At 38.5% G+C, this 26,805-nt stretch overlaps 1 protein-coding gene and 1 long non-coding RNA gene across 2 annotated transcripts; both read left to right on the top strand.

The window, feature by feature from the left end:
- The first annotated feature begins 633 nt into the window (after positions 1-633).
- b3gnt2b (UDP-GlcNAc:betaGal beta-1,3-N-acetylglucosaminyltransferase 2b) lies at positions 634-19,947 on the top strand. Its single transcript, XM_032553761.1, has 3 exons — positions 634-839; positions 10,846-10,997; positions 16,817-19,947. The coding sequence occupies exon 3, from the start codon at positions 16,840-16,842 to the stop codon at positions 18,031-18,033; it is 1,194 nt and encodes a 397-aa protein (XP_032409652.1). The 5' UTR covers positions 634-839; positions 10,846-10,997; positions 16,817-16,839; the 3' UTR covers positions 18,034-19,947.
- Positions 7,261-26,805, top strand: LOC116713565 (uncharacterized). The gene is made up of 3 exons (XR_004337891.1): positions 7,261-7,272; positions 15,520-15,529; positions 26,466-26,805. It is a non-coding gene; the product is annotated as an uncharacterized LOC116713565 (long non-coding RNA).

Genomic DNA, 26,805 nt, shown 5'->3' with positions numbered 1-26,805 from the left:
AAAAGCTAAACAGGAATGCAAAGCACTAGACTATTGTCTGTCTGCTTTCCGTCCTTCACCTGTGGTCAGATTTATGAATCATAATATATAAAAACAACAAGATCCCAGACACAAAATGCAAAGGGATTTTCTCCATAGTGTGACTGGATTTATCCTGAGAAATAAGATCACACAGCTCATTGGAGACACTTTCAAGAGTTTGTGTTTGGCATATTTATTCTTCAGGACATGTCGTCAGGACATAGCTACTTAGCTTACACACTTTCGGTTTCCTGGTGACTCTTAAAAGAATGTAAGAAGAGAAGTCATGGCTTAAAAATAGATTTCAAATACCTCATGAATCTAATAGGCTACTGAAATAAGCAGCGAGTCCCACTTACTCTGAAGCTCGTGATTATACAAAAAGGTGTTTCCAGAATTTGAGGTTATTGTTTGAAAATTATTTTTGACCTATTTAGAACACTTCCGGTCATTCATGTCAGCTCCTTAGCGACAGGTATGCTTTCACCGTGGGCCACCCAAACTCCACTGTGGTCATCAGTTGACTTTGAGTGGCTACACCTGGCCAACAGGATTAAGTTTCAGCTGCTTCCGGAAGCTATATCTCGCGCGCGCGCATGTGCATGTGCTCCTCCCAGTCGTGCGCGCGAGCGAGCGCGAGCGGCAGTCTCCTTTGAAGCGACTGAAAGTTGGTCTGCAGACTTTGTTCAGCCGTTACCGAGGGGACCGGGGAGACACCGAACAGGGCAACAGACGACAGCGGAGAGACTTATGGATTAATTTTACCCACCCCGCCATTTTTAGAAGACTTTCTGTAGATAAACAACGGCGGAAACCTGGTGAGTTAACCCGCATTGGTCGAGTTTTGCTCTTCTGAGCGCTGGGGATTACTTCATAACGAGTCGCTGACAGTAGTCAGCCAACCTGTTCTTCACAGTTCAGCCTTTAAAGAGGGCTACCGTAAGCAGAAGTTACTAAACCTATAAGCAAGATTAATGGTTACACGTCAACTCTGTTTTGATATATTACAGCAACTTGGCGAAAGAAGGAAACTTGGAACACTCGGATAAGATGAAAATTGAAGTCACATTGTGAAAACATCTGACTTGGTTTCTAACGTGGTGTAAAACTGGATCCAATTCTCTTTTGCCGCATTTCAAAGATTGAACAAAAAAACTTTGTCATCTAACTCGACTTTTTATTTATTTATTTATTTTTACAAATCCTAGAATTGAAGTTCCTATAATTTCACGAGTCATTTTGCGAGGTTTCTGTTCAGGGACGTGTGTGTCATCTCTATGGTGACCCTGCTGAGACAGAAATATAGTCACTCTTGGCGAGCATCTCGAGTCTTTGCCTTAGTATCTGTTTGGCACGAAATGAAGCCAGTTACCGAAGTTATCCGGTTATTGAGTAACAACACACAGTGAAGACTGGGCATATAGAGCAACAAGCAAACGGAATGTTGACAAAAAGACAATTTTTTTTGTGGTTTTTCTGTAAGAAACCTTTGATGGATAGTTCGTAGATTTTGTGAATCCTTTTACATGTTACTTGACATCGTGAACTCTTACACTACTCCCAAATGTGTAAAAGTGTAGCTGCTGTGCATCAGTTGTTACTTTTGTTAAAATTAGCTTAGTGGAAAACAAAACTATTTTCTGTCAGCTCTTGGTCGTCACCCTTCTATGAAATCTCATTTATAGTACAAGTAATCATGTAATGTTTTTTTGTACCTGGGTCTAAAAGCATTTGCCATAATGCTTTGAAGCAACTTCCACCTGGTTTGGTGTTTCCAGGGTGCTGGTCTTTTTGTTGCTGCATCATTTTATTTTTTTTTACTAAGTCTTTATATAGTTTTGTACCACTATTTTGTTTTAGCAAAGAAATACGCAGTCAGTACCAGGATGTTGTGTATGAAAGGATTTGTTTGTTGTCGTAAAATGGGAGTAGTAGGGGACAAAATTAGCATTTAAAAATGCTAAAGGGAAGAGTCTGTCCAGAGCAAGACATTTCCATTTCGTGGGTACATTTTTGCACAACTGCACTGTGGCACACTTGCTGTACATATATTTACATATACATATCTGCATTTTTTGAATCTTTGCAAGGACTGCTCTTAAGTTGCTCTTTGTATTAACAGCATTTTATATTTTTACAATTTATAGCATTTTATATTTTATTTTTTAATTTTTTATTTTATCTACAACTACTACTCAGTGGTAGTTGTTATTGTGTCTTGTCTCTATGCTGTAACTGTGAAGTAATTTCCCTGCTGGGATGAATAAAGTACTTCTATTCTATTTTGTTTTGTGAATCATCCAGATGCTAAAATTTAACTTTCTTTACTTGTTTGTTAACCTGGAGCTGGTCAAAACTTTAAAAAAAAAAAAAAAAAGTCTTATTAAAGGATTGGACTAACTGTTTGTGACGGATTTGGAGAAAGTAGAAATATGAGTATGTGAGATTAAATTTATTACTGGAAGTATTAGTTTCTGAAAGCATATGTTCTTTGCTTTGGTCATCTTTTAACGTTGGCCCTGAACTGGAACCTGTACACTGATGGGACCTTGAGAAAGGTCTTTTCAGAAATGCTCTTTCTAATACAGTTCACACTCAAGTACTTTATATTTTAGTTTAGAGTGAAGAACAGTCTGACTTATGAAGCATTTTGTCAGCTGGAATAATATTTTACTATTCAACCTAATGTTTTATGTCAAATAATACTTGGCGTCAGGCCAAATGCCAGCTTTTTTGCTGTGCATAGTTTGGATTACTTCTGTAGAAAATAAAATCCTTATCTAACTTGTAGTGGGTTTCCAGCTGAGGTGTAAAGTGTTTTAACTAAATGCCACCGCTAACATAAGGCTGTCCTTTTCTCTATCTTTATTTTTTTTTTAGATGTATAATTTCTCTTCTAATTTTAAGGTCATTAATTTCAGTCCTTCTTAAATGGGGAGTCTTGGTGATACCCATGGGTGCTGCCAATTATATTGAAATCTCATTAGGTCTGTACTATATTCACTTTCTCATTAACACAGATGCCTATACTTTCCTGTTTATGCAAACTGCAGCATAATGTTTTTACTACTAGTTAGTAAATTGCAATATATTTTCTCAAGCAATATGCATAGAAATGAATTATTATTTTAATCATAACTGTCTTCTGTTTTTTTATTTTATTTTTGTAACCATGATATGAAATTTTGATTCAGTTTTACAAAAGAAACATTAGCACAAATATCAAAGGAGGGTCAATTATTAATAATGCTGACTGAGCTGTGCTTGACTTTGGTGCTTCAGATGCAAATTAACTGCAGGGCAGTTTATCAATAGAGATGGTCCACATGTATTTTTGATTGTCCCGTAGAGCAGTGTATCAAATTGCCATCAAAATATCAGTATGCAATATTATAGCAAAAGGACTTCTTGGGTGTTATATTTGATGGCTTGTTATAATTTTTTTTTTTTCCATACTCTTGACAATTTATTCGTAGCTGCATTTCCATTAAAGATGTGTGCAAAACCTTGTCGATATTCCGCTAATGTAAAAAAAATATATATATAAATAAACCCACAATTTTTCAATTGCCATTAAATAAGAAACAGAATTAAAAATCACATGGGAATAAGTTTGTTCATATGATGACATTAAAAAACATGCTGCGTCATCGTCTTACCACTTCCTGTCGTCGTCTTTGTTGTTTCTGCCAGTAGGGACATCTGGTTGTTGATCACCTGACTCATGTGATGGACATAAAAGTGCTTCCATTGCAGTTTTGTGAACTATGCTAGTTTCGATACAGTCATCCTAGGGGGGAAAATTCCCTAGTTTCCCTTAGGCAAATCTATTTTCATAATTCAAATTTCTGCTATTTTACAGTCAACAGAAACGCAGATACAGATGCTAACTTATGATACAGATGCTAAATTATGATCACTGCAAATTCACTTTAATGGCATCAAGTTGCCAAATCAAATTCATGCTTCATTTTTACAACTGAAGACAACATGTACTTGATTGTGCTACAAAATGACACAACGTGCTTTGAAAACAAATAATATCACCCCATTAATGTGAAACCAAGGTAAATGTATCTTGGCATTCAATAACGATGTTGGTGTTTGATCAGGAAACAAATATCTTTTTGCCTATAAAAAAACGTGACTTGTTCATATGATGTGCTGCATCATCCTGAATGAGCATGTGTCTTTTTTTTTGGCTAAAACATGCAGGATTTGACTGTTGTATTGTTCTGTTTGGGGAACTGAATGTATCGTAACACACCCCTCTGTAGGGATGTTCCTGTAATTCAATGTTGACACCACCCAGAATGCTTGCAAAGAAATTTTTTTAAGTTTTACATAACTCTCTGTCCTCTGTACTGGAGATAAAGTCTGAGGAACTTCGTGTGGATACATGGTTTACATACATTGCCGAAAGAGCAGTAAAATATGTATAGAATCTGACCAATATATGGTTGTGGCATAATTGTAGCCATGTCTAGGCTCTTCCTCAGTCTGTTTCAGACTTCCTGTTCTCAGTTCCTGAGGATGTGCATGGTCCTTTCAACCAATAATAGCTCACAATGGCAATAATCTTACAAGGCCCAACAGAGACATTGATTCTAAAGTAAATGGACAGCAAGCTACAGCAAAGAAACATCAAATATTTACTGGAAGTGACCATCATGATGCTTGTTACAACAGTGTTTTACAACTCGATACACCTTTAGTGTAAAAAGCATCCAAGCAGCTGTTACCGTTCTGCTGTTCTGCTCGACTTAAAGCATCATTTGACTCCATGTCTTGGTTTCTGGTTTCACACAGACGTTTGATTTGCTCTGTGCTTTTCATTCTTATTAACAGGTTCTAAAACAGTCAGGCTGCAAAATAGCAGCTGTCTTTTCCTTTTTTTGTAATAAGGCAGCATCTTTGCAATCACTACAGTGATGTTGAAGTGTTTGCCCCCTTACAGTATTTTGTTTTTGCTTTTTTTGTCACTCTGAAATAGGCCTGTAACAATTCAAATCCCGTCGCTGACATGTACATTAAAGCAATAAATGTTTGGGCAAGGTGAGAGTTCATTGATTAAATTGACTGACGATAATATATAAACTAAAAGCTGGAGTATAGACATTTTTTATAAGCGTATTTGTGAGCCTGCCTCTTTATTATTACATTGAATATTATTTCAGATTTTTGTAAAACTTTTCTTCAGATTAACTTAGAAAGTGAGCTACTATGTTACAAGTTAATTTTCTAAGCTACAGAAAAGTTATTAGGGATGCTCTAATGGGGAAAAATTGGACTGAAGCTAATATCCGATAGTGAAACTGCTGTTATGCTAGATTTACCAATATTTTATCTTATACATTTTTTTTATCAGTTTACTCGATTAATCTATAGAATACTCGATTACTAATATATTTGTTTACAACAGCCCTACTCTGAAGTGTTTCAGATAATCAAACACGAATATTGTAAAAAAAACAAAACAAAAACATAACCATAACCAGAGTAACTGCAAAAACAGTTTTTTTTAATATCATGAATAAAAATACAGAATTTGCGGTCTATCAGAAAACCCTGCAGGAGAAAGTTCAACCATCAGTACAGGACAGTGTACACAGTCACACTTTCAATAAGCAGGAGGAAAAATACTCTAAAGCGCAGTAATAAGGACACATCTGAATGACTGAAACACAGTCTTGGAGTGGCTATGCCAAAGTCTGGACTTGAATCCAACTCGGATACCGTACAAAGTTTGACCATAAACGTGCCATTCAAACTCAGAAATCCTCCAACATGGCTGAGAGTGGGCAAAATGCCTTAAGACTTGAGTTATCACAAACCTTTGAGGTCAGTCATTGTTGTTGACACACCACACCATTAGGTTTCAGCTATTAAAAGTTTATTTCAATAGAACTAGTTTGATGTGAAATGTTTATTCAGTTTCCAATTTTAGAAAAATCAAGCTCACACCTCTGTAATGTGTTGCTGTTTTTCTTTTTCCGTTTGTGTTTATCTATTTAAACCTCAGTTAGTTGATTTTGACTAATTGTGCTCGAGTTAACTCAGTCTTATTTGTAAAACGATGACTTGTGTTGACATGCCTGGTTTACCGCGCTCTGTTTTAGGGTTAAATTGCGTTGAGGGCAAGTAAATGAGTCGCAGCAAAGGGAGAGGCGACCTTTAGAGTGGGGAGTCAGTCACAAGTATTTGTTGATAATGAGAAATTCCTTTCTATTTTAGGGTGATGTGCCATCATTGATGACTGCATGTTTCTTTCATCACTATTTTGTAGTGTTGGTCGCCTTAATTTATTCCTCCCTCACCTAATTAGAACATCCTGTTACTTTGAAACAAATATAAAGAAGTCAAATAGTTTCTAATCTAAACAGCTGTTCCTGTGTTTTGTGGCTTCCTGTCAAATAAAGACAAAGTGAATAAACATAGTAATAAATCCCGCTTGTCTGATGAAAGCTAAAGCAGACATTTAGTTTTTTGTGATTACTGTTGTTTTACGTTAGATGTTTGTTGGCCAGACTGTATCAGAATTATGCCCTCTTCACTTGCAGCCTTCAGGCTATTTATGGAGCTCTTGACTTTGCACCATGTCACTATTATTCACTAAAACTAAAACTCTATCCTCCTCTGACCACTCCCGCTCCCACGTAACGCTCAAAATACCTCTCACAGTCTCAATTAGGCATTTACATCATGCTTTTGTATGAGGTAAGGCAGGACTCGTGGTTTAAATAAATTAAAATTACTCTCGAGCAAATTCTCTCAGCTTTAGTTCCTTCTAATTGTGACTGGGATTATCTAATATTTTTGACTTAAACAAAGAAATGTAGCCACTCAGTTTTTTTTTTTTTATGAAACCAATTATAGCTTCTTTTTGTATATAATTTTTAGACCTCTTTTGGATATGCAAAGTTATCAGCAGTGCTTCAAATTTTGCATTTTTTTCATATTTTGGTGACAATTGTTTTTTTTTTTTTTTGTTTTGTTTTATTTCCCTCATGGTATTGGAGGATGTCAGTCTAAAGTTCAGTGGGTAATTTTAGAAGTCGACCATTTGAAGTAAATCAGTGAAATAAAAATAGATGCTCCTTAGATGAGTGATTTATAAAAACAAATGGAGAGGGAGAGAGAAAATCTGCCTATATATAAAGCTCAGGATGCCAACACGATAAGCAAAAGCTCTTTGTTTTCTGCTTTGTTTTCGGTCGTATACAAATGAAGACACTTTGCTTACTTTTGCATGTTGTAACTTTAAAGTCGGGTGTCTGTCCGTGGGCCATTTGCTTTTCTCTACGCAACTTTGTTGTATGCACAATGTTGGGAAGCATTTTATGATCTTAGTTGTTAGAAAACCAAAACAGATAGTGGCCATTATCAATCAGCTGCTACTAGATATCCTCAAGCAGATACACTAGCTTTTAAAAAGTTTAGACTTCTTTTTAATCGACATTAACGTGCACCGATTTATTGGAGCTGATTTTCCTAATTTTGGGTGATTGGTGATCGGCTGATACTTACATGTGAAGCTGATTTTTACCCTCCGCTCTTATTTACCTCAGCAAAGGTCTAAATATCAACCACTGTACTTTTCTGCTCTCCTGTGAGAGATGTGACTGTTGTTAACTGCAATAGTTAACTATTTGACAACTTTCATGCTACATTTAGCGACATTTCAGACAAAAAATTGGTATGAGCTAAAGTTTAGTATCGGCAGGTCAGGCTTTATAAAGGTCAGTGTTAGGTGATTGGCCAGAAAACTGCACCCCTAATTGACATGGTTTTCAACGTTTAAAGTTAACTTACTTTCCATTTTTGCAGTCTTGTTCTTGTCAAATGAAAACAACTATTATTTGCTTGTGTTGCATACTTACACTTGAATTTGCTTATTTGCTAACAGCTTGAAAGAAATTTGCAAAACAATTTTAATAGAGATCCAGCTACTAATCTCTGCTGTAAGGTACCTGGAGACAGTGGCACACAACACAGGGGAGAAACACAAAGTTAACTACAAACTTTGTAGTTAACTTGTGGTTCCCAGTTGGAGCTTGTTGGATATGGAGAAGATCTGCAGAGGCAGAGTTGAATATTAAACCAAAAAGCTTTAACAATTTGAAATGTTTGTCCTCATGGTCAACAATTTCTCAAAAATATCAATGCAGTTGAAGTTGCGTAACTCTTTGGTTCATGTGGCTGGTTAGGCATGCTTTATCTGCACTCTGCAAAAGCTTGTTGAACTTGTTCCAGCGAAGTGCACAGGCCTCAGAACTAGTGATGCCTTATCTGCACCCCTCATCCAACGGTTGGCACTATGAGCTTGTTTGCTTTTGATTTTCTGTTTGTTTCCTTCACCTCGGTCTCTTAAAGATGCTTTATTGCTGTGATGCTAACAGGGACCCACGATAACCAAAAACATGGCAAACAGATCTCAAATAACATTCTCTAGTGAAGGCAAACATGTACTACCTGCTGTTGGCATGAAATAATGCACACCAGCAACATGCAGCATTTCCCCCGGAAAACTAGGGCACTGGTTGTTACAAAATTAAGTTTTGCAACTTAACTTTGGTTAAGCTACGAAAATTCAAAGGTGCATGAGGAGGAATCTAATTTCAGAGTAATAGCGTTTGAGACCAGCAAACTAGTGTTGGGCGGCGCAATTAGTGCGCATCCCTTCCCGCCCAGTTTAATGCATCAACTATAAACCTAGCTTAGTCTGTCTTTACTACCAATGTTCCTGGTTTCTAAAAAAAAAAAAACCCTACAGAAAGCAAACAAAGCTTAGCCTGGAGGGGATGGGGAGGAGAGCAAATAAAGCCCGGTCATGTAAGCCTGAGCAATGAAATATTTGAATCAAAGTCGGTGCTACTGTTCATTTTTCCATTTCAATCTTTTGACCTCAGACTAAAATTTAAAAGATTTTTTTTGTATCAGATTAAAAAAAGAAATAACTTCTTTTATCTTTTTTATTTTTTTATTTCTGGTTATCTATAGAAAATGGAAGGAGAGAATGAATCACGGATTACCTACCTACTTAAAATACCTTATTTTTCTTTTGCTGTCACAAATATGATAACCTACATTAAATTGAACTGTATGTAATCGAGTATGGAGCTGTATTTATTATTAGATTAAATTTACCTTTTTTGTAAAGTGCATAGAATACATTTAGTGTGAATAAGCGTTATGCGAACTTCATTGTGTTCATAGCTGCATCTCTGTGTTTAGGTTTTGTTCTGTGGACATGCTTTAGAGAAAACGTCAAAGTTTGATCTAAAGATCCAAAATTGTTTGCATAAACATACTAAAATCGCTGCAGAGATCTGCATGTATTAACTTGTCTAAAGAAGTGAAACTCAGAAACAGCTCTACCCTTCAGTGAAAAATATGACTCTATAAACAACTGAAAATTAATGGGAACGTTTATTAGACCTGAAAAGTCTGCTCTCTGTTTTGAGAAGAGCACCTGAGACACTGTTTCTATTAAATGCAGCAATCAATCTTTTCACTCCAATAACACGCTGTACAACATTACGAGTCGTGTCTGTTTCAGATTATGGATCGGCTGCATAATGTAAGATTTTGATAGGTTTTCATCTTCCTGCTGCCTGCATGTGCTGGCGAGCCGTCGGGATGTTTACCCACATATGGAGAGGATTCTGCAGTATATTGATCTAATTTTGCAGAAATCTGATTTTCAACAATTAAGATGGAAGATTAGAGCAGCGTCTCCACCCAGAGAGAACATCCTGGATAGAGCTGATCATGTTAAATGGAAATGATCAATGGCTATCTAATGCACCCTCCAGCTTGGGATGGTCAAATGGTCAATGCCCACTAAACCTGTCACAGTTAGCAATAAATCGATAAAAAAAAAAGAATCTATGACGAATCAAAACGAGCTTGATAATTTCCATTTGCATGATTGTTTTGTTTGTGTCTCTCTCTCTACCACCACGTCTTCAGACTGGTGGATTGATCTCAATTAGCCCCTTTCTCAAGGACAATTTTCTTTACAGACTTCATAATTAATGTATTTCTTGATTTGATTGTTTTGTTTGTTTACTTTGGATATTTAAAAAATGTCTTGCAGTTCCAATGTTAAATGTTCCTGAGAATTGATAGTTTATTGATCTTTGAGAGGGTGTACTTGCATTATGGAAAAATGGTTTCAAAGCATTATCGTTTATCGCAATAACGTCTGGGACAATTTATCTTCCAGCAAAATGTATTGTGACAGGCCTAAGGCCTGCTTACAAAGTCTATACTAACATACATTAAGGCTGAACTTAAAATGCAATCACTGACTTATAGTTTCATTAAAGAAGCTTTAAACAAGGGGGTGTCCAAAAGCACTTCTTTTGCCTTCATTTGAAAACATTTAGCCAAATATCAATATAGCAGTTAAAATCAGATTTGGTTCTGCCAAGGTGGACTTTAAAGTGTAAGTCAATGATTAAATGTGGTCCTAGTTACCATGTCAATCGAAGGAAACGAGAAAGCTTGGAAAAGATGATCACCTTGTGTTGCATATAACATTTTTGTAAGTGGAGTTTAATCTAGAAGTTGTAGGTTTGTCCTAATTTATTTAATTCAATCTTGAATTGTAGGTTGGGGAGCCACACAAAATCAGTCCAGGGGCCACAAAAGGCCCTCGGGCTCCACTTTGAACACCTTCGCTCTAAAGATTAGTACTGATAAACCGTATCTTATTTTAATTCTGTCTGGAGACTTTGTTAAAACATGTATGAATAGGATAAATGCCAAATAAGGTAGTTTTCAAAAATAATTTTATTTTGTTTGTGTTTTTGTTTTTAGGTTTAGTCCCCCTCATCTGGTCCTTCCCAACCTTCCTACCCTTTTCCCCCCATTGGCTCTTGTTCCCAGAGGGTGGAGATAAGCATGGGGTAAGACAGCTGAGACTAAACGCCAAGACAACGCCAGCTGAAGAGGCACACTCACCTGCACTGGTAAGATCACTCGCTGTGTATGTTAATGCATCTCTTTGACAGAACAGGTGTTTCCTAAAGTTAATTTAAATCTGAACATTAATGCCAGGAGGGGATTATTTACTGATAAAAGGGAAGCTCGGGTGTTTGCTCAGTGATACTCAAAGACAAACAAGTCTTCAACCTGCCATTGTTCCCCGGTGCTCCACACCCACACATACAGGTGTGATGCCTCGTCTCTCTAAAGCTGCTGTCTGCATTCAAACTGATCGTAGCATGAAGTGATTCGTTGGTGACACGTCTATAAAACGACCACAAACTAACCAAGTACCTTGTTGTAGCATGTAAGCTAGTGTATTAGTATTTTATTATCACCTGGTTTTTTTTTGTTTGTTGTTTTTTTTTTTTTTAAACCTGTGGCATAAAAGGCAAACAATGAGGGGATTTTTTTAGTTGATTTTTACACCATCAATGGTTATCAATGGAAATAATTGTAACAATTGATTGCTTGACTTGTTCACTTTTCTTTTAGGTCTTATAAACCTGCTTAACTGCTTAACCAGCTGAAGCAGACAACCTGTCCAGGAAGGTTGAACTTTAAATAAAGTTAAATTATTAGTCATGTAATTGACTAATATTTCTGCAGAATTTGTAATTGTTTAAAGAATTAAAGCCTAAACAGGAGAGCGTTATACAAATGCAGGCCACCATTTAAAAGGTAGAATATTGTCACCTTTTCTCTTCAGTTTGCATCTGTCTGTTCTTTCTGTCTCTCTAAATGATTGCCAGACTGGTTGTTCTGGCCAATGACAGGCTTGTTAATCGTTTAATATGCTGATGATTCAGTCATTCTACTGCACTACAATGCTGCTCTCCAGCTTTGTAGAGCATGACTAATACAGGGTTTACTTTACTGCTTTAGGAAACATTGGAACAACAATTTTGTTTTTTTTATGATGACTTCTTTGACTACAGAGATGTTTACATGTGGTGCTTTTTCTATGCACTTTTAAATAATAGGAACCAACTAGGGATTCAGTTAATGATTATTTTAGCAATTGATTAATCGATTATTCTGACGATTATTTGGATACAAAAAAACTGACACATTCTCCATATTTTTCATTGAACCACTTTAGCCTCCTTTACACAATATTAGAAATATATTGAAAGATGCAAATAAACAATTACATTCCCTTTTTAAATCAGAATAAGACACGTTTTTGCCTAAAATACATCAATTTTTCACTGTCTGCTTGACCATTTTTTCTGAAATTAACTCAAATAAAAATGGACAAGGAGAGCAGTGACAAACATCTGTACTATGTTCATTGCAGAATTTCGTAATATAGGTTTAAACTGCAACAGTAATGAAGTGTGAAATTTAAAAGTATATTTGTACTTTGAGTAAGAGCTCATATTTGTCACTCTATTTTTATGTGTGTGCAACTTCTAGCTTGTTGTTTTGATGTCAACTTTCTCATGTTGGTAATCCAGCAGCCCTGCTTTTATTAACAAGCCAGCCTCCTCTCCCACTCATTTCCCCGAAGTCCTTGTGTCTGTGTGGGATGCACTCGACAGGAAAGGATAATTATCCAGAAGGAAAAGACAGGAAAATGAGTCACCAGAAGAGCGCTTGTTTATGCTTGTCTCTGTCGGTAATCTGATGCCGATTAAACCCTTGTTGTACAAATTTTTCCAGTCATGTTTGAGTGAAAATCAAGGGGAGAAGTGTCATGCAGAAAGATGGGTTGGCTGAGGCACGGAGAGGAGAATGGAGAGAAAGCAGTGCACAGTTGTTGCTAGGAATCTGAGAGTGAAACATAATACACAGGCAGGAAGTAGTCAGGCAGTGGGCCAGAAGATGGTGAACCCACTGGTACATTTTAATTGGTCTAACTCTCTATTTAGCCGATACTAATCTTTTTAATATTATTAAACTAGAGAGCAGTATCATTATGTGTATTTAAGATTACTGTATATTAAATGTGGCCCAATTTTAGTTTAGCCAGTTTGAAAGATTTGGTTGCTATTGTCGTGTTATTACAAAGAGTGCGCTGAGTCAAACTGTATCATCGTTATTAGTTTATTCAGGATCACCAAACTTCCAGTATGGGCTTCATTATAACAATCAGTGTCACCTGGACTACCCGAGCCTGACGCTCTTTTATGATGTCATCACAGGTGGCCATTTGTAGTTTTTAACCATGCGTAACATTAACACCACAGCTATTGGTAGATTTCCTTCAGTTTCTGAAAGTTTTCCAATCTAATACCTTTTCTTCCAACCATATTGAAATATTTGCAGTTTTTCTTTCAGTCTGAAACATGTTGAAGTTCCCATTGTCATGTTCATAACGACATTTTAAAAATTCTGTAGTAGGGCTAAAATGATTATTTCAATTATCGATACATCACAGTTAATCTGATTAATCATCTAATTTAGTAATCGATTAACCGTCAACAAATTTATTGATGGATTAATTCATTGGAGCATACAGACTCAAAAATGTCATTTGCTGTAAGAACATAGTCAGAATGTTAATGAAGCCAAAACTGTACAAAACATATCTGTTGTGTTTATATGTTTGTGTTTACAGATGAACATTTGTTAGTATGTTCATCTGGTTCAAATTTACTAAAAGAAATATTATTGTATTTTGGACAATAAAATTGTTTTCTCATTTAAAATTGAACTTTTAATTTTATTGTATTTCTAATATTAAATAAAAAAAATTGTATAAATTTTTTTAAAGTGGTTAAATTATTATTTTTTAATCAGAATTATTAATCAGAATAATCTATTACTAAATTGTTCGTCACAGCCCTAGTTTGTAGTCCAAAAAATCTGAGATAGTTAAATGACAGTTTTTTTTTTGTGTGTGTATTTTGTTTTATTTGTATATGTGTATAGCTTGCATGCTTTCTTTCAGTCTTAGTTTGCATGTCAGAGACTACATTTTAACTAATTTGGCCATTTTAAATATTTTGCTTCCATAAAGAGTTAATATTGCTTCATGTGGAAATGCAGCAAGCAAAAGGCAAAACAAAACCTGCAGGAACTTTATTGCTGGATCGTCACGATTCTCCCTAAATGACTTGAGCTGTGAATATTTTAAGATAAATTACAAGAAAACTGACTGGTTTATGTTCTGTGCTGGACTGTTTCCTCCAGTCTTTGCATGTATGCCTGACCAGTTGTTCTCAAAAACATCTTTCTCTCTGGAAGGTGAGATGTGTGTAAACATCTTTGCGAGCCAAATGATTGGGGGGATAAGGAAGCATTAGGGGCTAAATGAACAGATATTGTTAACAGACTTTTGGTTTAGTGAAACAGGTTTACACCACCCCACTAAAGTCTGTTTGAGAAAGAAGCTAATGCTAGTTTCTATGTACTCCAGCATTACAGTGCTTTCCAATCGTCTTGATTTGCAAGCAGAAGAGTCACAATGTTGATGTTAAAACAAAACTACACCTGAAACCACAAGTTTACATCCAAAGAATAAAAACACACGTGCAGCTTTTTTTTTTTAATGTCACTGTCCAACCTATATCAAGAAAAGTTTGTTCTGGTTTAACTTAAGTTAAATGACCAAAATAATTTGTATTTGCTAATTGCCACAATAATGAGAGAATATGTCAAATTGTTATATTAATGTCCAAATCTATCGCCTTAGCACTGTATGACGTGGGTCAGATGTTTTGAGTTTCCTTCCACAAGCTTCTCACAATAGTTTCCTGAAATTCTACTTTCTTGTTTTTCATTATTGTGGCATTTTGCAAATTGAAATTATTTTAGTCATTCTGATTACAAACAATAGCAGCTTGGTAAAATCTAAGGATGTCTTTATTTGGAATATCTGACCTTCTGGCTTCAGCTGTAAAATGAGCATTTCCTGTAATGAAGTTTAGTAGCGAGTGTAAAAGCAATGAAAAGTCCTGGTTAAATCGTTTTCTTCCAAACAAATCTGATGTAGTCTTTCATGACTTTCTGCATTACACAATCAACAAATGAGTGTTTCTGTGGAGCAGATGTGCAATAAGGCGATTCTGTTCACCTCGCTCCATCGATGCTTAATGGGAAGCATGGCAGCGCTTTTACTCACTCAGTTATATTCCACCAAACTGTGATAACATGGCTTTTGGACTGGATGTTGTTCTGAACTCTTATTATGGTACGTTCACACCAAACGCGCCTCGTGCGTCAAAAACGCGCCTGACGCTTCGAGTTCGACGCGTGTGCACTTTTGGTGCGTTCGCAGCAAACGCATTTTGAGCATCGAGCGCGTCTGGCTTACAATCAAAGTCTATGTGGAGCGTCGGACAAGTTGGATGCGCTCCAAATGGTTCAAATTGCCCTGCGCTAGACACTCAAAACGTGCCGCGACGGCCCTCGATGCGCCTCCACGTAGACTTTGAATGTAAACCAGACTCGCCTGACGCTCAAAACGCATTTGGTGTGAACGCACCATTAGGCTGGGCTGGTCTCTATCTCTTAGGTTCAGTAAGGGGTAGGCAGGGCACACCCTTGATTCATCGCCAGTCCCTCACAGGTGCCAACAGAGACGCAGAACAAGCAGGCAAGCATTGTGACACATGCAGCTGTCATTCTGCTTTCGGTTTATAGCGAACATGGAACCAGATGTCTCTAAATACCCTAAAAAAAAAATTAACTGAATAAAGAAAAATTCAATTTCAAAACGGTCTTAAGGAAAAAGTTGCCTGAATATTTCCGGTAAACAATGATGCTGTCTTGAGACCTTTTTCAAGTATCATGCAAGTTCACTCACCTAAAAATCTGTAAACTTTTATCTTTTTTTTTTTTTTTAAATAGAGATTTATTGTACATTAGAGCACAAGATACAGTGCATGGGTAAAAAAACAGAAGATGTTTTGTTTTAATGAATGATTATTAACTCTGTGTGCGAGAGAGAGTGTACAAGCAATAATGGTGATATGAATGACATCAGTATGTGGAGCAATTAAATAAGTAATAATAATGACCATAATAATAATACATCAATAAGTTATCTGAGAGGCAGGCAAATGCAGACATACAATGGATCAATTAATAGTAAATACATTATTTCTACCAAGTGGAGTTTGTTATACTGCATACAGGGACTGCATGGGATGGGAAGGAAAGAATAATGCAGAAAAGGGGAAAAAGAAGAGAGCAAAAAAGGGCAGGGCAAAACCGGCAATAATAATAATGCAGAAATCATGTTATTTAGAAATTGGACCATTTCAATTTATCATGTGATTAATAGATTATTTGCAACAGGCTAACAGCTGCAGCCAGTGTACCTCTTTTTGTTGTTTTTGTAAATGTGGTGTAACATTTGACTTTGTAGCCTTTAAAATGCTAAATATTCCGTTTTTTAAATTCTAGGCATATATTAGCTTGTTTTCTGTAGGAGAACACATCGAGTTATGCTTCATATGTCTTTAAATTCTGAAGAAGCAGTTTCTTGAGTTTCGGGAGATGTGGTTTTCAAACTCCCTAACTACCAGTCTTGTATTCAATCCTCCTACGGTCTTTTGTCATGGTCGGATAGGGGAGGCTGGGGCGATCGTCAGTCTGTCAGTTCCCAAAACCACATTAAAAAACCTCGTAAAAGAGTAAAAATCTTGTGGAGTAAAAATCTCTGATTTCTTAAGACCCCAGGAGAGTTGTTGGGGTCTTAAGAGAAAATGTGTAGTTTGTACATTTTGCTTTCCCATCATATGCCATTTTATACATTGAAGTTGCTTCTGCATATTTTCTTCCTGAAACTAAACAGTTCTTTGATGCTGTGAGTTTTCCCCAACTGATCACAGTTCTGTTCCCGTCTCTGTAGGTGGTGTCCGGTGGAAGACTGCCATGGCATTACTGCGTTGGAACCTAAAGCTTATGGTGACACTGATGATGGTCAACCTCTTTATCTTCATCCTCATCTCCCGTAACAGCAGCACAGACAAAGATGGCCATCGGAAGCCCACTGTTCCCACCGATCCATTCTGGACCAAGCTGGCCCCCAGCTCCCCCTACTGGAACCGCCAGCAGCAGATCGTGGACCTTCAGCACAATCCCATCATCACCTTGAACTCCAGCATTGCAGACTTGCCCGACTGGCTCAACGACACCAGTTTACCTTCCGACCCCTGCCAGCCCAACCTCGGGGTCAGAACTCAGGTTAAAGACTACAACTCTTTACCGAACCGCTTCAAGGACTTTCTGCTCTACATGCGCTGCCGGTCCTACCCCATCCTCATGGACCAGCCGGACATTTGTAACGACCCCCCTTTCCTGCTCCTCGCCGTCAAGTCCCTGGCGCCTCACTTTGACCGACGACAGGCCATCCGCCAATCCTGGGGTTCGGCTGGCATCGTTGCCAACATGACGGTGGTCACTGTCTTCCTTCTGGGGAACACCACAGCCGTGGACTACCACCCAGATCTGTCCGAGATGCTGCAATTCGAGAGCCGACGACACAAAGACATAGTGCAGTGGGACTTTAGAGACTCCTTCTTTAACCTGACGGTCAAGGAGCTCCTCTTCTTAGAGTGGATCCAGACCCGTTGCCCTGGCGCCCGCTACATCTTCAAGGGCGACGACGACGTCTTTGTCAACACCTACCGTATCCTGGACTTTCTCAAGGGCCTGTCAGGGCCCAAAGCCAGGGATCTGTTTGTGGGTGACGTGATCACCAATGCGGGGCCCCACCGGGACAAGAAGCTCAAGTACTTCATCCCAGAGAGCATGTACACCGGACCGTACCCACCATATGCAGGAGGAGGGGGCTACCTATACTCCGGAGACCTCGCCGCACGCCTGCATAACATCTCGCAACACGTGGTACTCTACCCCATCGATGACGTCTACACCGGGATGTGCCTCCGGAAGCTGGGGCTCGCGCCGGACAAGCACAAAGGATTCCGGACCTTTAACATAGAGGAGAAGTACCGGTCGAACCCTTGCGCGTACAAGAGCCTGATGCTGGTTCACCCCAGGACGCCGCAGGAGATGATCCAGATCTGGTCCTGGCTCAACCGACCTGACCTCACCTGCCAGTAATCAGACCGAAGGGACCCAGCTGGCTCGGTTTGGCCCCAAAAAGTGACATGCTTTGGGGTATTTTTTTTTTTTTTTTATCTTGAACAGCGTCGTGACTTAAAAGTTGGCAGCTTTAAGTTAAGACTACATAAAGTTGTGGGAGAGTTGGATATTATTTTGACTTCCTCAAGCTAATTCTGCTGGCTTAGATTCTTTCAAAGTGAATGTCTTCAAAAATGGATATTTATGTCACACCTATTTATAAAGGCTTTATACTGCTTAAACACTGTGTCAACTCCTCATGGAGTTACTGCTGTATTAATGTGGAGAAAGTTATAGGACGTATCGGTGAAAAAAAGCACCAAACAACCGGGTTCACCGGCTAGGAAAGACGATCCCGGGCAACACCTTGTAGTTTTTTTTATTTATTACCATTTCCTTGAGGCTTAGACTGTGCTGGTATTCCCCTCATCCTTCCTGAAGTATTTACATGTGACACTCCAAGCAGAGCTTCAGCATGACTTTTATTAGTATGTCTTTTTAAATGAGTCGCTTATCTGATCAGATAGAGTTGTTACAGAAATTCATAGGTGTTTCACATTGTCTGTAATGAAGATGCTTTGCTTTCACGTGTTTTTTTTTTTTTTTTTTTGTGGACGTTGTGTTACAGCAGACTGGGTCTCTGGATAAAATGGTGGCCTGGTTCTGTTTCGCTCAGCAGGAAGGACGGTGAGCTGGAGAAATCCAAGGATTAAAAACAACCTGGGTGTGAATTTTATTGGAGATTAGGTTTTTATTTATGAGTCGATAATCAGTGCTAAATCTTCCACCAGAATGTCTGACAAAAGATGGTTGCGTTTCCATCCCGTCACGAAGCTGATACTGAAATGTTTACCAGTTGATTTTTTTTTTTTTTTTTTTCTTTTTTCTGAAATGGTCCAGATTCATTTTAGGAGGAAACTATTATCTTATCAGCTTTAGAGTTGGTGCTGTTTCCTGCTGGTCTTTTTTTTTTTTTAAGGAATGCTGCTTTTTGTTTTGATAATATTCATTACAGCTATTTGGAAAGTAGAAGAAATGCACTGTGCACAACATGTTAATACAGATACAAGTGTTTTTCTCTGTTAGGATTCTGATAGGAAATGTCTGAAATGTCGTTTTTAAGTATGAAGCTGATCCTATCTTTTCAAACCTCACATTATTTTCTGTTAAAGAGGCTCCCCCTGCTGGTCAGGGTAACAAACTCAGGCTTGTTAATGCTTTGTATGTCTCTAGATTAGAACTGCTTTTGTTTTTACCATCAGTCCATATTTACTCTGTTGCCTCTTAGAATCCCCACGCTGCAGTCGCCTGTGATTGTCTACTTTAAAATATTAAAACAACACTAAAACGAGCTAAAGAATCAACAGCCACTCAATTCATACTTTAAAAATAGTTTAAATACAAGTAAAAACACATTTTTAATTGTTTTCTTATCAGTAATTGGTTAAATTCTCTCTTTGAACACAGTTGGTGGCTACTTGACATGTTTACTTGGTGTCCTGTTCATACATTTTAGCAAATTTTGTGACTTATGTTCTGTTTTTTTTAGTTTTTTCTTTCACGTTCTCTAGTTAGATTACATCTTGCTTTTACCTTATGTTGCCCTCTTTCCTTTTCCTCAGACTCGCCGCAGATAATCCAGTTGAATGTTTCCAAACTAAAGAGTTTTCACATCATACTTGCTTTTCTAAAACCCAAATGTTTTTTTGCTCATCACAGTCGAAACTGCACAGCAGTCCAAAATGATCACCAAACCAGATGTACTGTATGTGTGAGGATGTTCTTCAGTCGCGTTAATTAAGCTTGTTTTAAGCAAATTATTTAATTTTCAATAAAGGTATTTTTTGTATGGTGACCTGTTATTTAAAAAAATAAATAAATTGTGAATATAAAAGCTATGAAAGTTTCCTAAATAGTAAATGTCCTGCTTTATAGCAAAACTTTAATAACACTTCAATAATTCGGCTCTTATAAACTGTCCCACTTGTTCTGTACCGGATTCTTCGGCAGGCTGGAAAAGTACAGGATTTGTTTGCATTTCCAGACTTCCTTTTTTTTTTTTTTTTTACTCAACCCTTAATTCTGTTTCCTCCCTTTCTTTCATCCTTACTTGTTTTTGTTCCAGCTTTTTTTCCTTTCTTCCTTCCTTGTGGCCCTGCTTCCTGGGTCATCCAGAGTTCACCGTCCCCCTCGTATTGCTCCAAAACAAACCAAAGTGGGCTGCTTCGTTTGTGCCGTTGAAACAGTCGCTTGTGCAGCTTTCGTTTTCGAGATATTAAAAGTTATCATTTTGGCCGATGACGTCACCAGCCCCCCCCATATTGCTCCAAAACAACATGCTAGTTGCTTAAGCGAATAAAGTTGTTGCAGAGTAAAACCGGAAGTGCACGGCAGGGTCATTGGTTCAACAAAGTTCATCCAAGTAATGTACTTAATATTTAGTACATATATTTTAAATCCAATGAGTTTCATTTCATCCAATTTCTGACATTAAATTTATGTGCGTGGGCTTCAAGGATTTTTAAAAGCGCATAAAATGTTTTGCCAACTTTGACATACATAGTTCTCACACAATGTAAACTTGGCTCCACCCACACTGTAGTGAGCCCCCCTTGTTTTTGCAGCAGAGCAAGTGTAATTTCAACCTCTTGTTGACATTATTCTAGCAGTCTGAAAGAAATAGTTTTGAATAAGTCATCTTTGGAATTTTTCCAACCCTCTGATTTTGATTTTTGAACAAGGTAAGTAAATTGATGCTCAGGTTTCATATAAAATGTTGACTCGATGCAATCCAGCCCCATGAAAGCAGGGAGGATGTATGCATGGAAAGCTTACGTGTGCATTTATTTAGATTCACAACTTGTATTTGAATTATTGAAACGTAGATAGTGAGGCACTATCTTGAAGCCTTTAGATGTGTGTTGAATCATGAACACTTAAGCATTTCCACAAAGGGCACATCTTCTGAATTCAATTCAAAAATAAATTATTCCAAAGGGAAATTAACATTCAACAGGTACTTAAATTGCCAATTCACACGACTAGTAATGCATTATTGGCGATGTTTTTCACCAGAGCCAAAGAGCTGTGCAACAATGGACCTTACCAAGCTCCGCCCACAACTGACCCACGTGACCGCAAGACTCACAAACAGCCTGGCAGCTCGTTGTTTCTATGTAAACATGATTAGTGCATCATTTCTAATGGATTTTCACAATATATCAGCTACTAAATGGACAGAGGAACTAACAAGTTCATGTCATCATCTGGGAGGAGGTTACTGGTTTCTCAGTCTCAAGCTGGTTGCAAACCTGAGGCCAGCAGGTGTCAGTCAGTTATGGTAGATCTGAACTTTGACCTCAATATGAGAAGCTACAGACTGATAGGAGGAACCAAAGAGCTCTGTAAAGGTAAAGGCAAATCTTCTGAAGTGGGGATATAATAAAGTTAATTTCACATAATTACCACGGTAGAAACCATGTTTGTCAAAATTTTATGAAATATATTTGTTCTATTTGATGTTTGTTGTGAATGACGTAAACTCACAAACGAACGAGGTAATTAGTCCAACGTTTAGAAACTACAGCGGCTGTAATGAGCCACAGCAAAGGGAAACAAAGGTAAAATAACCCGAACAGGTGATCAACTCAAAACCACTCCTACCTTTTTACTCTCTCTCTATCTTTGTAGTTTAAGCACTAAGAGCTTAAACTCTTTGTTTAAAAGACCACCGTGGGTAGTCGTAATTCTTGTCGTGTTACCGTATTACAAAGAGTGCGCTGAGTCAAACTGTATCATCGTTATTGGTTTATTCAGGACCAACAAACTCCCAGCGTGGGCTTTATTATAGCAATCAGCGTCACCCGGACTACCCAAGCCTGACGCTCTTTTATGATGTCATCACAGGTGGCCATTTGTAGTTTTTAACCATGCGTAACATTAACGCCACAATTCTCTGTATTCTATTTTAGTTTGGAGTTTTAGGACAGACATTTTAGGCTTTTCCCCCTCCCAAATAAAGTTCTTTATCATTTTGTCCAGGGTTTTAAATATAGAGCGTTACAAAGAACATAAGATTGTCGTTGTTAATTTTATTGCTGAGTGCTTTTACACGGACATGCCGGGTAAACTGTAAATAAAGTGAAAACAAAACGTCAATGCTTAGTATCGCAAAATTCAATATTCTTTATTCTTTATTTTGTCTGCGTGTTATGTTGTTGTTTGGTTTGATGCTTCTTGGTCTAAATAACAATGAATGAATAACAATTAATTTTTATACATGCCGACTTGTGCATAAAATATGGCACCGCACATGCATGAGGCCCCAGAACGACTGTGGCAGTTACTATGCTGCCTAGAAAAATAATAAAGTCAGGTTTTCAACAAAAAGAGAGAGAAAAAGACATGAGAGTCAATTTGTAGCACAGTTTTTTTCCAAGAGTGGTGGGTAGACTCTGTGAGACTATCAATCATTTAGCATAGTTAGCTTAGCTACAGACTGTTGTTTGCCTCCATTTCAAAGGCATTTAATGAACGAAGGAAAAGAAATTCCAAGATATTCACATATTTAACTTGTCCCTGTACCTTTTACCACATTAACAACAGGCAAGTCAGTGAGCAGCAGCTCCAATCCCAACATAAACTTTGACCTCTGTCCCAGTAAAAAAAACAGGTGAGCGACACTTTGTTCATTTACAAGCTAGTTAGCATCATTCCAGGGAATCTAGGATTTCTCTGTCTTTGCTCTTTTTACAATTATCAATATTTTTACTACTGACAGAAATTCAAACATTCATAATAAAATGATTATAAAAAACAGCCTCCTTTCTGCTCTGCAGCCAGTCCACAGTGTTAGCTTGGCATTTTTTTAACATATTTGTTGAAACTATCATTATGTTGCGAAATTATGGCATGAGAGATAATATGGGAAAATTTTATTTCCTCTTCCTTCTCCCAGTGCTATCTAGAAACAACCAATCAGAGGCATCCATCCATCCATCCATCCATCCATCCAGCCCGCCTCACGATAGATGCTGCGCCGATCCACCTGTCGATCTCCTGTTCCCTTCTTTCCTCATTCGTGAACAAGATCCCGGAGTTCACTGCCCCAAGTGAACTCCTCCACTTGGGGCAGGACAACCCCCCGACCCGGAGAAGGCACTCTACCTTTTTCCGGCTCAAGACCATGGCCCCATATAATTGGAGCACACCCTCTGGTCCCCCTTTTTGAACAGGGGGACCACAATCCCATCTGCCAATCCAAAGGAACTGCCGCCGATGTCCATGCGATATTGCAGAGTCGCGTCAGCCAACACAACCCTACAACATCCAGAACCTTAAGGAACTCTGGGCGGTTCTCATCCACCCCCGGGGCCATGCCACTGAGGAGCTTTTTAACCACCTCGGCGACCTTGTCCCTAGAGATTGGAGAGCCCAACACAGCGTCTTCGAAGTTCTGCCGGAGATGGGAGTTAAAGCTCCGCCTCACAGGGGATTCCGCCAGACGTTCCCAGCAGACCCTCACAACACGTTTGGGCCTGCCAGGTCTGACCGGCATCCTCCCCCTCCACCGGAGCCAACTCACCACCAGATAGTGGTCAGTGGACAGCTCCGCACCTCTCTTCACCCGAGTGTCCAAGACATGCGGCCGCAGAAATGACGACAAAGTCTATCATCAAACTGCGGCCTAGGGTGTCCTGGTGCCAAGTGCACATATGGACACCCTTATGCCTGAACATGGTGTTCGTTATGGACAATCCGTGACGAGCACAGAAGTCCAGCAACAGAACACCGCTCGAGTACAGATCGGGGGGACCGTTCCTCCCAACCACGCCCCTCCAGGTCTCGCTGTCATTGCCCACGTGAGACAATGACGTGCTCAATGACGTCATTGTGATCGCCCAGAGGCAGTCAAGCATAAACAACCACATCCTTTTACATTTTTGCTCTTCCAAATGAACTGATTTGAAGAGGCGGTAGATAAACAATTTTTCGGGGTTTCTTCATAGACTTTGGGTCTGAGTCCTCAGATTTCAGTTCGATATTTTTTGACTCAATGGGTGGAAATCTGTTTTTCTTTGATAATGAGATGTCTTTAAGTTTATTTTTCAACTCTTCGTTGGTGGCATTTTGCAGTTTTATTCTTGCTACATATGCACTAATCTCTGCTTCTTGGGCTTTTATCCGTCTTCTGAGAGCTTTAAATTTGGTCTGACTCACATGCACTTCATGCAATGCATCTTCTGGCAGATAGTCTAACTTAGATTTGAGATTCTTCACCACATGCTGCAGCTTCTGCTCCTCAAGCTTGAGATCCTTAATTTCTGTCTCTTTCTCTTCCAGTTTTTTGGACAATCTGCGGTTCTCAATGCGATACATTTTTAGTTTTTCTGTTTTCTTGTCGGTGTCTGGGAGAAGTATAATATCTCCTCTCTCTTCATCTAGCCCTAACCTTTGCACCTTAGAATAAGTTGCTCTAACCACTTTAAATTTCTGAGCATTCTCATGGTGTCGCAGAACTTCCTTAGTTAGCTCTATAATCTTACAATCCTGTTCGCGAATTAAATCAGCCTGTATTCCAATTTTTCTCTCATTGGAGTGAAGTGCTTCTGTGGCTCTTCTGTTTTTTGTCACAGCGTCTTCTCTCTGCATCTTCAGTTTCGTCAAATCCTCCTGTGTACGCTGGAGGTCTTTTTCAAATTTTATTTTTCTGTCCTTGGCGATCTGAATCGTTTCAGCCATCCTTATCTTCATCTGCTCCACTTGATTCTTCAGAAACTGATTCTCTTGCTGGGACTTTTCCAGGAGTGTCTGGGTTTCAACAACCTCTTTCTCAAGACTCGCTGTAGAAATGTCCAGTTTGTGGGTTTTTTTCTGCAGGATTGCTCTTTCTGTGTGTGCATTTTCAAATTTCTCCTGGAGGTTTTGGTACTGCAAATCTTGTTTTGACAACTTCATCTCAAAATCGTACAAAGACTTGTGTAGTGACCTGACTTCTTTTCTTAAACTCAAATTTTCTTCATCCATGTACTTTACCCGCTTCAGTGATGATTCTTCATTCTGTCGATTTCTTTTCGCCTCAAGTTCTATTTCTTGGGTAACTTTGTGTTGTTTCTGAATCTCTTCTTTTAGAGCATCGATTGCCTTATGCTTTGTATCCAAATCGAACTTAAGATTGCCAATCGTTTTCAATTTCGTTCTCATGAGATCTAACTGCTTTTTAAGCTCGACTTTAAGGGCCTCTGATTCATTTCTAAATGTGGTTGCTTTCTGGTTAGACATGTCTAACTGTACTTTCACTCTTTGGTTTTCATCTGTAAGCTCCTCCACCTGTTTTTCTGCGGCCACCGCTCGTTCTTTGAACCCCTTCAGTGTTGCTACTGTATCATCCAGATGGTACCCCCGTGTGGTTTCAGTCCTGAGAGCATATGTCTTCTCTGCAAGACATCGTTCCGTGTATTTTACCTGACTTTCAAGTTCCTGAATTCTAGTTTCACTTTCCTGAAGTTTAGTCAAAATCCCTTTATGATTGCTAGAAAGTTTAAAATGTTTAACCTCTAACTGTTTAATTTCCTTCTTCTGCTTACTTACATTTTCCAGTTGTGTCTGTAAATCTTTCTCAATACTTTGAATTTTCTCCCTGGACACAGAACTTTCTCCTCGCTTGATCTCTTCCAGTATGGAAGGCCGCGTTGTCTCTCTAGCTCTTCCACTATCATTTTTCAGGGCTTTCTTATGGGACCGTGGATCATTCTCAGTTAATTGATCCGACCTGCCCTTGGTCCGCGAATCTTGCGATGAACGTTTCACTTCCTTCTTCTGCTTACTTACATTGTCCAGCTGTAAATCTTTCTCAATACTTTGAATTTTCTCTCTGGACACAGAACTTTCTCTTCGCTTGATCTCTTCCAGTATGGAAGGCCGCGTTGTCTCTCTAGCTCTTCCACTATCATTTTTCAGGGCTTTCTTCTGGGACCGTGGATCATTCTCAGTTAATTGATCCGACCTGGCCTTGGTCCGCGAATCTTGCGATGAACGTTTCATTTCCTTCTTGTTTTTGGATAGCAATCGCTTTATGTCTCCTACTCACAGAAAGTAACCTTACCTTGGAACTCTTGGAACACAATGACTGTGACCGGGACTTTGACAGAGTCAAAGCCTCTCACTATGACATCACTATGTCATGATCTTTGTGCTCATGACATCACAGCAGTACCCTAAACAATGAGAGTATATCTCACTTGAAAAGTCCATAAAAAAATAAAAGAAAACCCTGACAAAAGTCCACTTGGCCTGATTTGTCCCCAAATGCAGGAAGCCCAACCAAACACTGTGCACAGCAAAAAGCCCAGTGTTGATTTAACTCCCACAGAGGTGATTTTTATGGAGCCCTCTGGGGGACATGGGGAAAGAAATGTTCTTTTACGTTCCCTCGCAGTACTGTACTGATCAGTTAATGCGGCATAATTGAATACTGTAAGCCTTTCTTACGATGGCCGCCGTACTTTCTGCTTTAATATAAGGTTATCATCAGGTTTTTCCATGAATAGAGCATCAAGGGAATGAATACATTTTATAGGCGCAGTCAGATGGCACAAAGCTCCAACACTGCTTCAGCAATACAGCAAATCTTTAACTTATAAAAATATCATTTTTAAATAATTTTGTAGATTTTTATTGCTTCTGGGTTTATTGCGTTGTTTGGGAACACGAACGCATTTTGTTCTAATCGTAGCAATAAAGCCATTTTTT

This window comes from Xiphophorus hellerii, chromosome 22 (genome assembly GCF_003331165.1).
Source record: "Xiphophorus hellerii strain 12219 chromosome 22, Xiphophorus_hellerii-4.1, whole genome shotgun sequence".
Taxonomy (NCBI): Eukaryota; Metazoa; Chordata; class Actinopteri; order Cyprinodontiformes; family Poeciliidae; genus Xiphophorus; species Xiphophorus hellerii.
Note: the sequence above shows the minus strand (reverse complement) of the source record. Positions and strands in the feature narration are given on the sequence as shown.

Bases quoted from the DNA above. Each gene is read 5' to 3' on its own strand.
- b3gnt2b (XM_032553761.1), top strand. From the start codon at position 16,840: ATGGCATTACTGCGTTGGAACCTAAAGCTTATGGTGACACTGATGATG.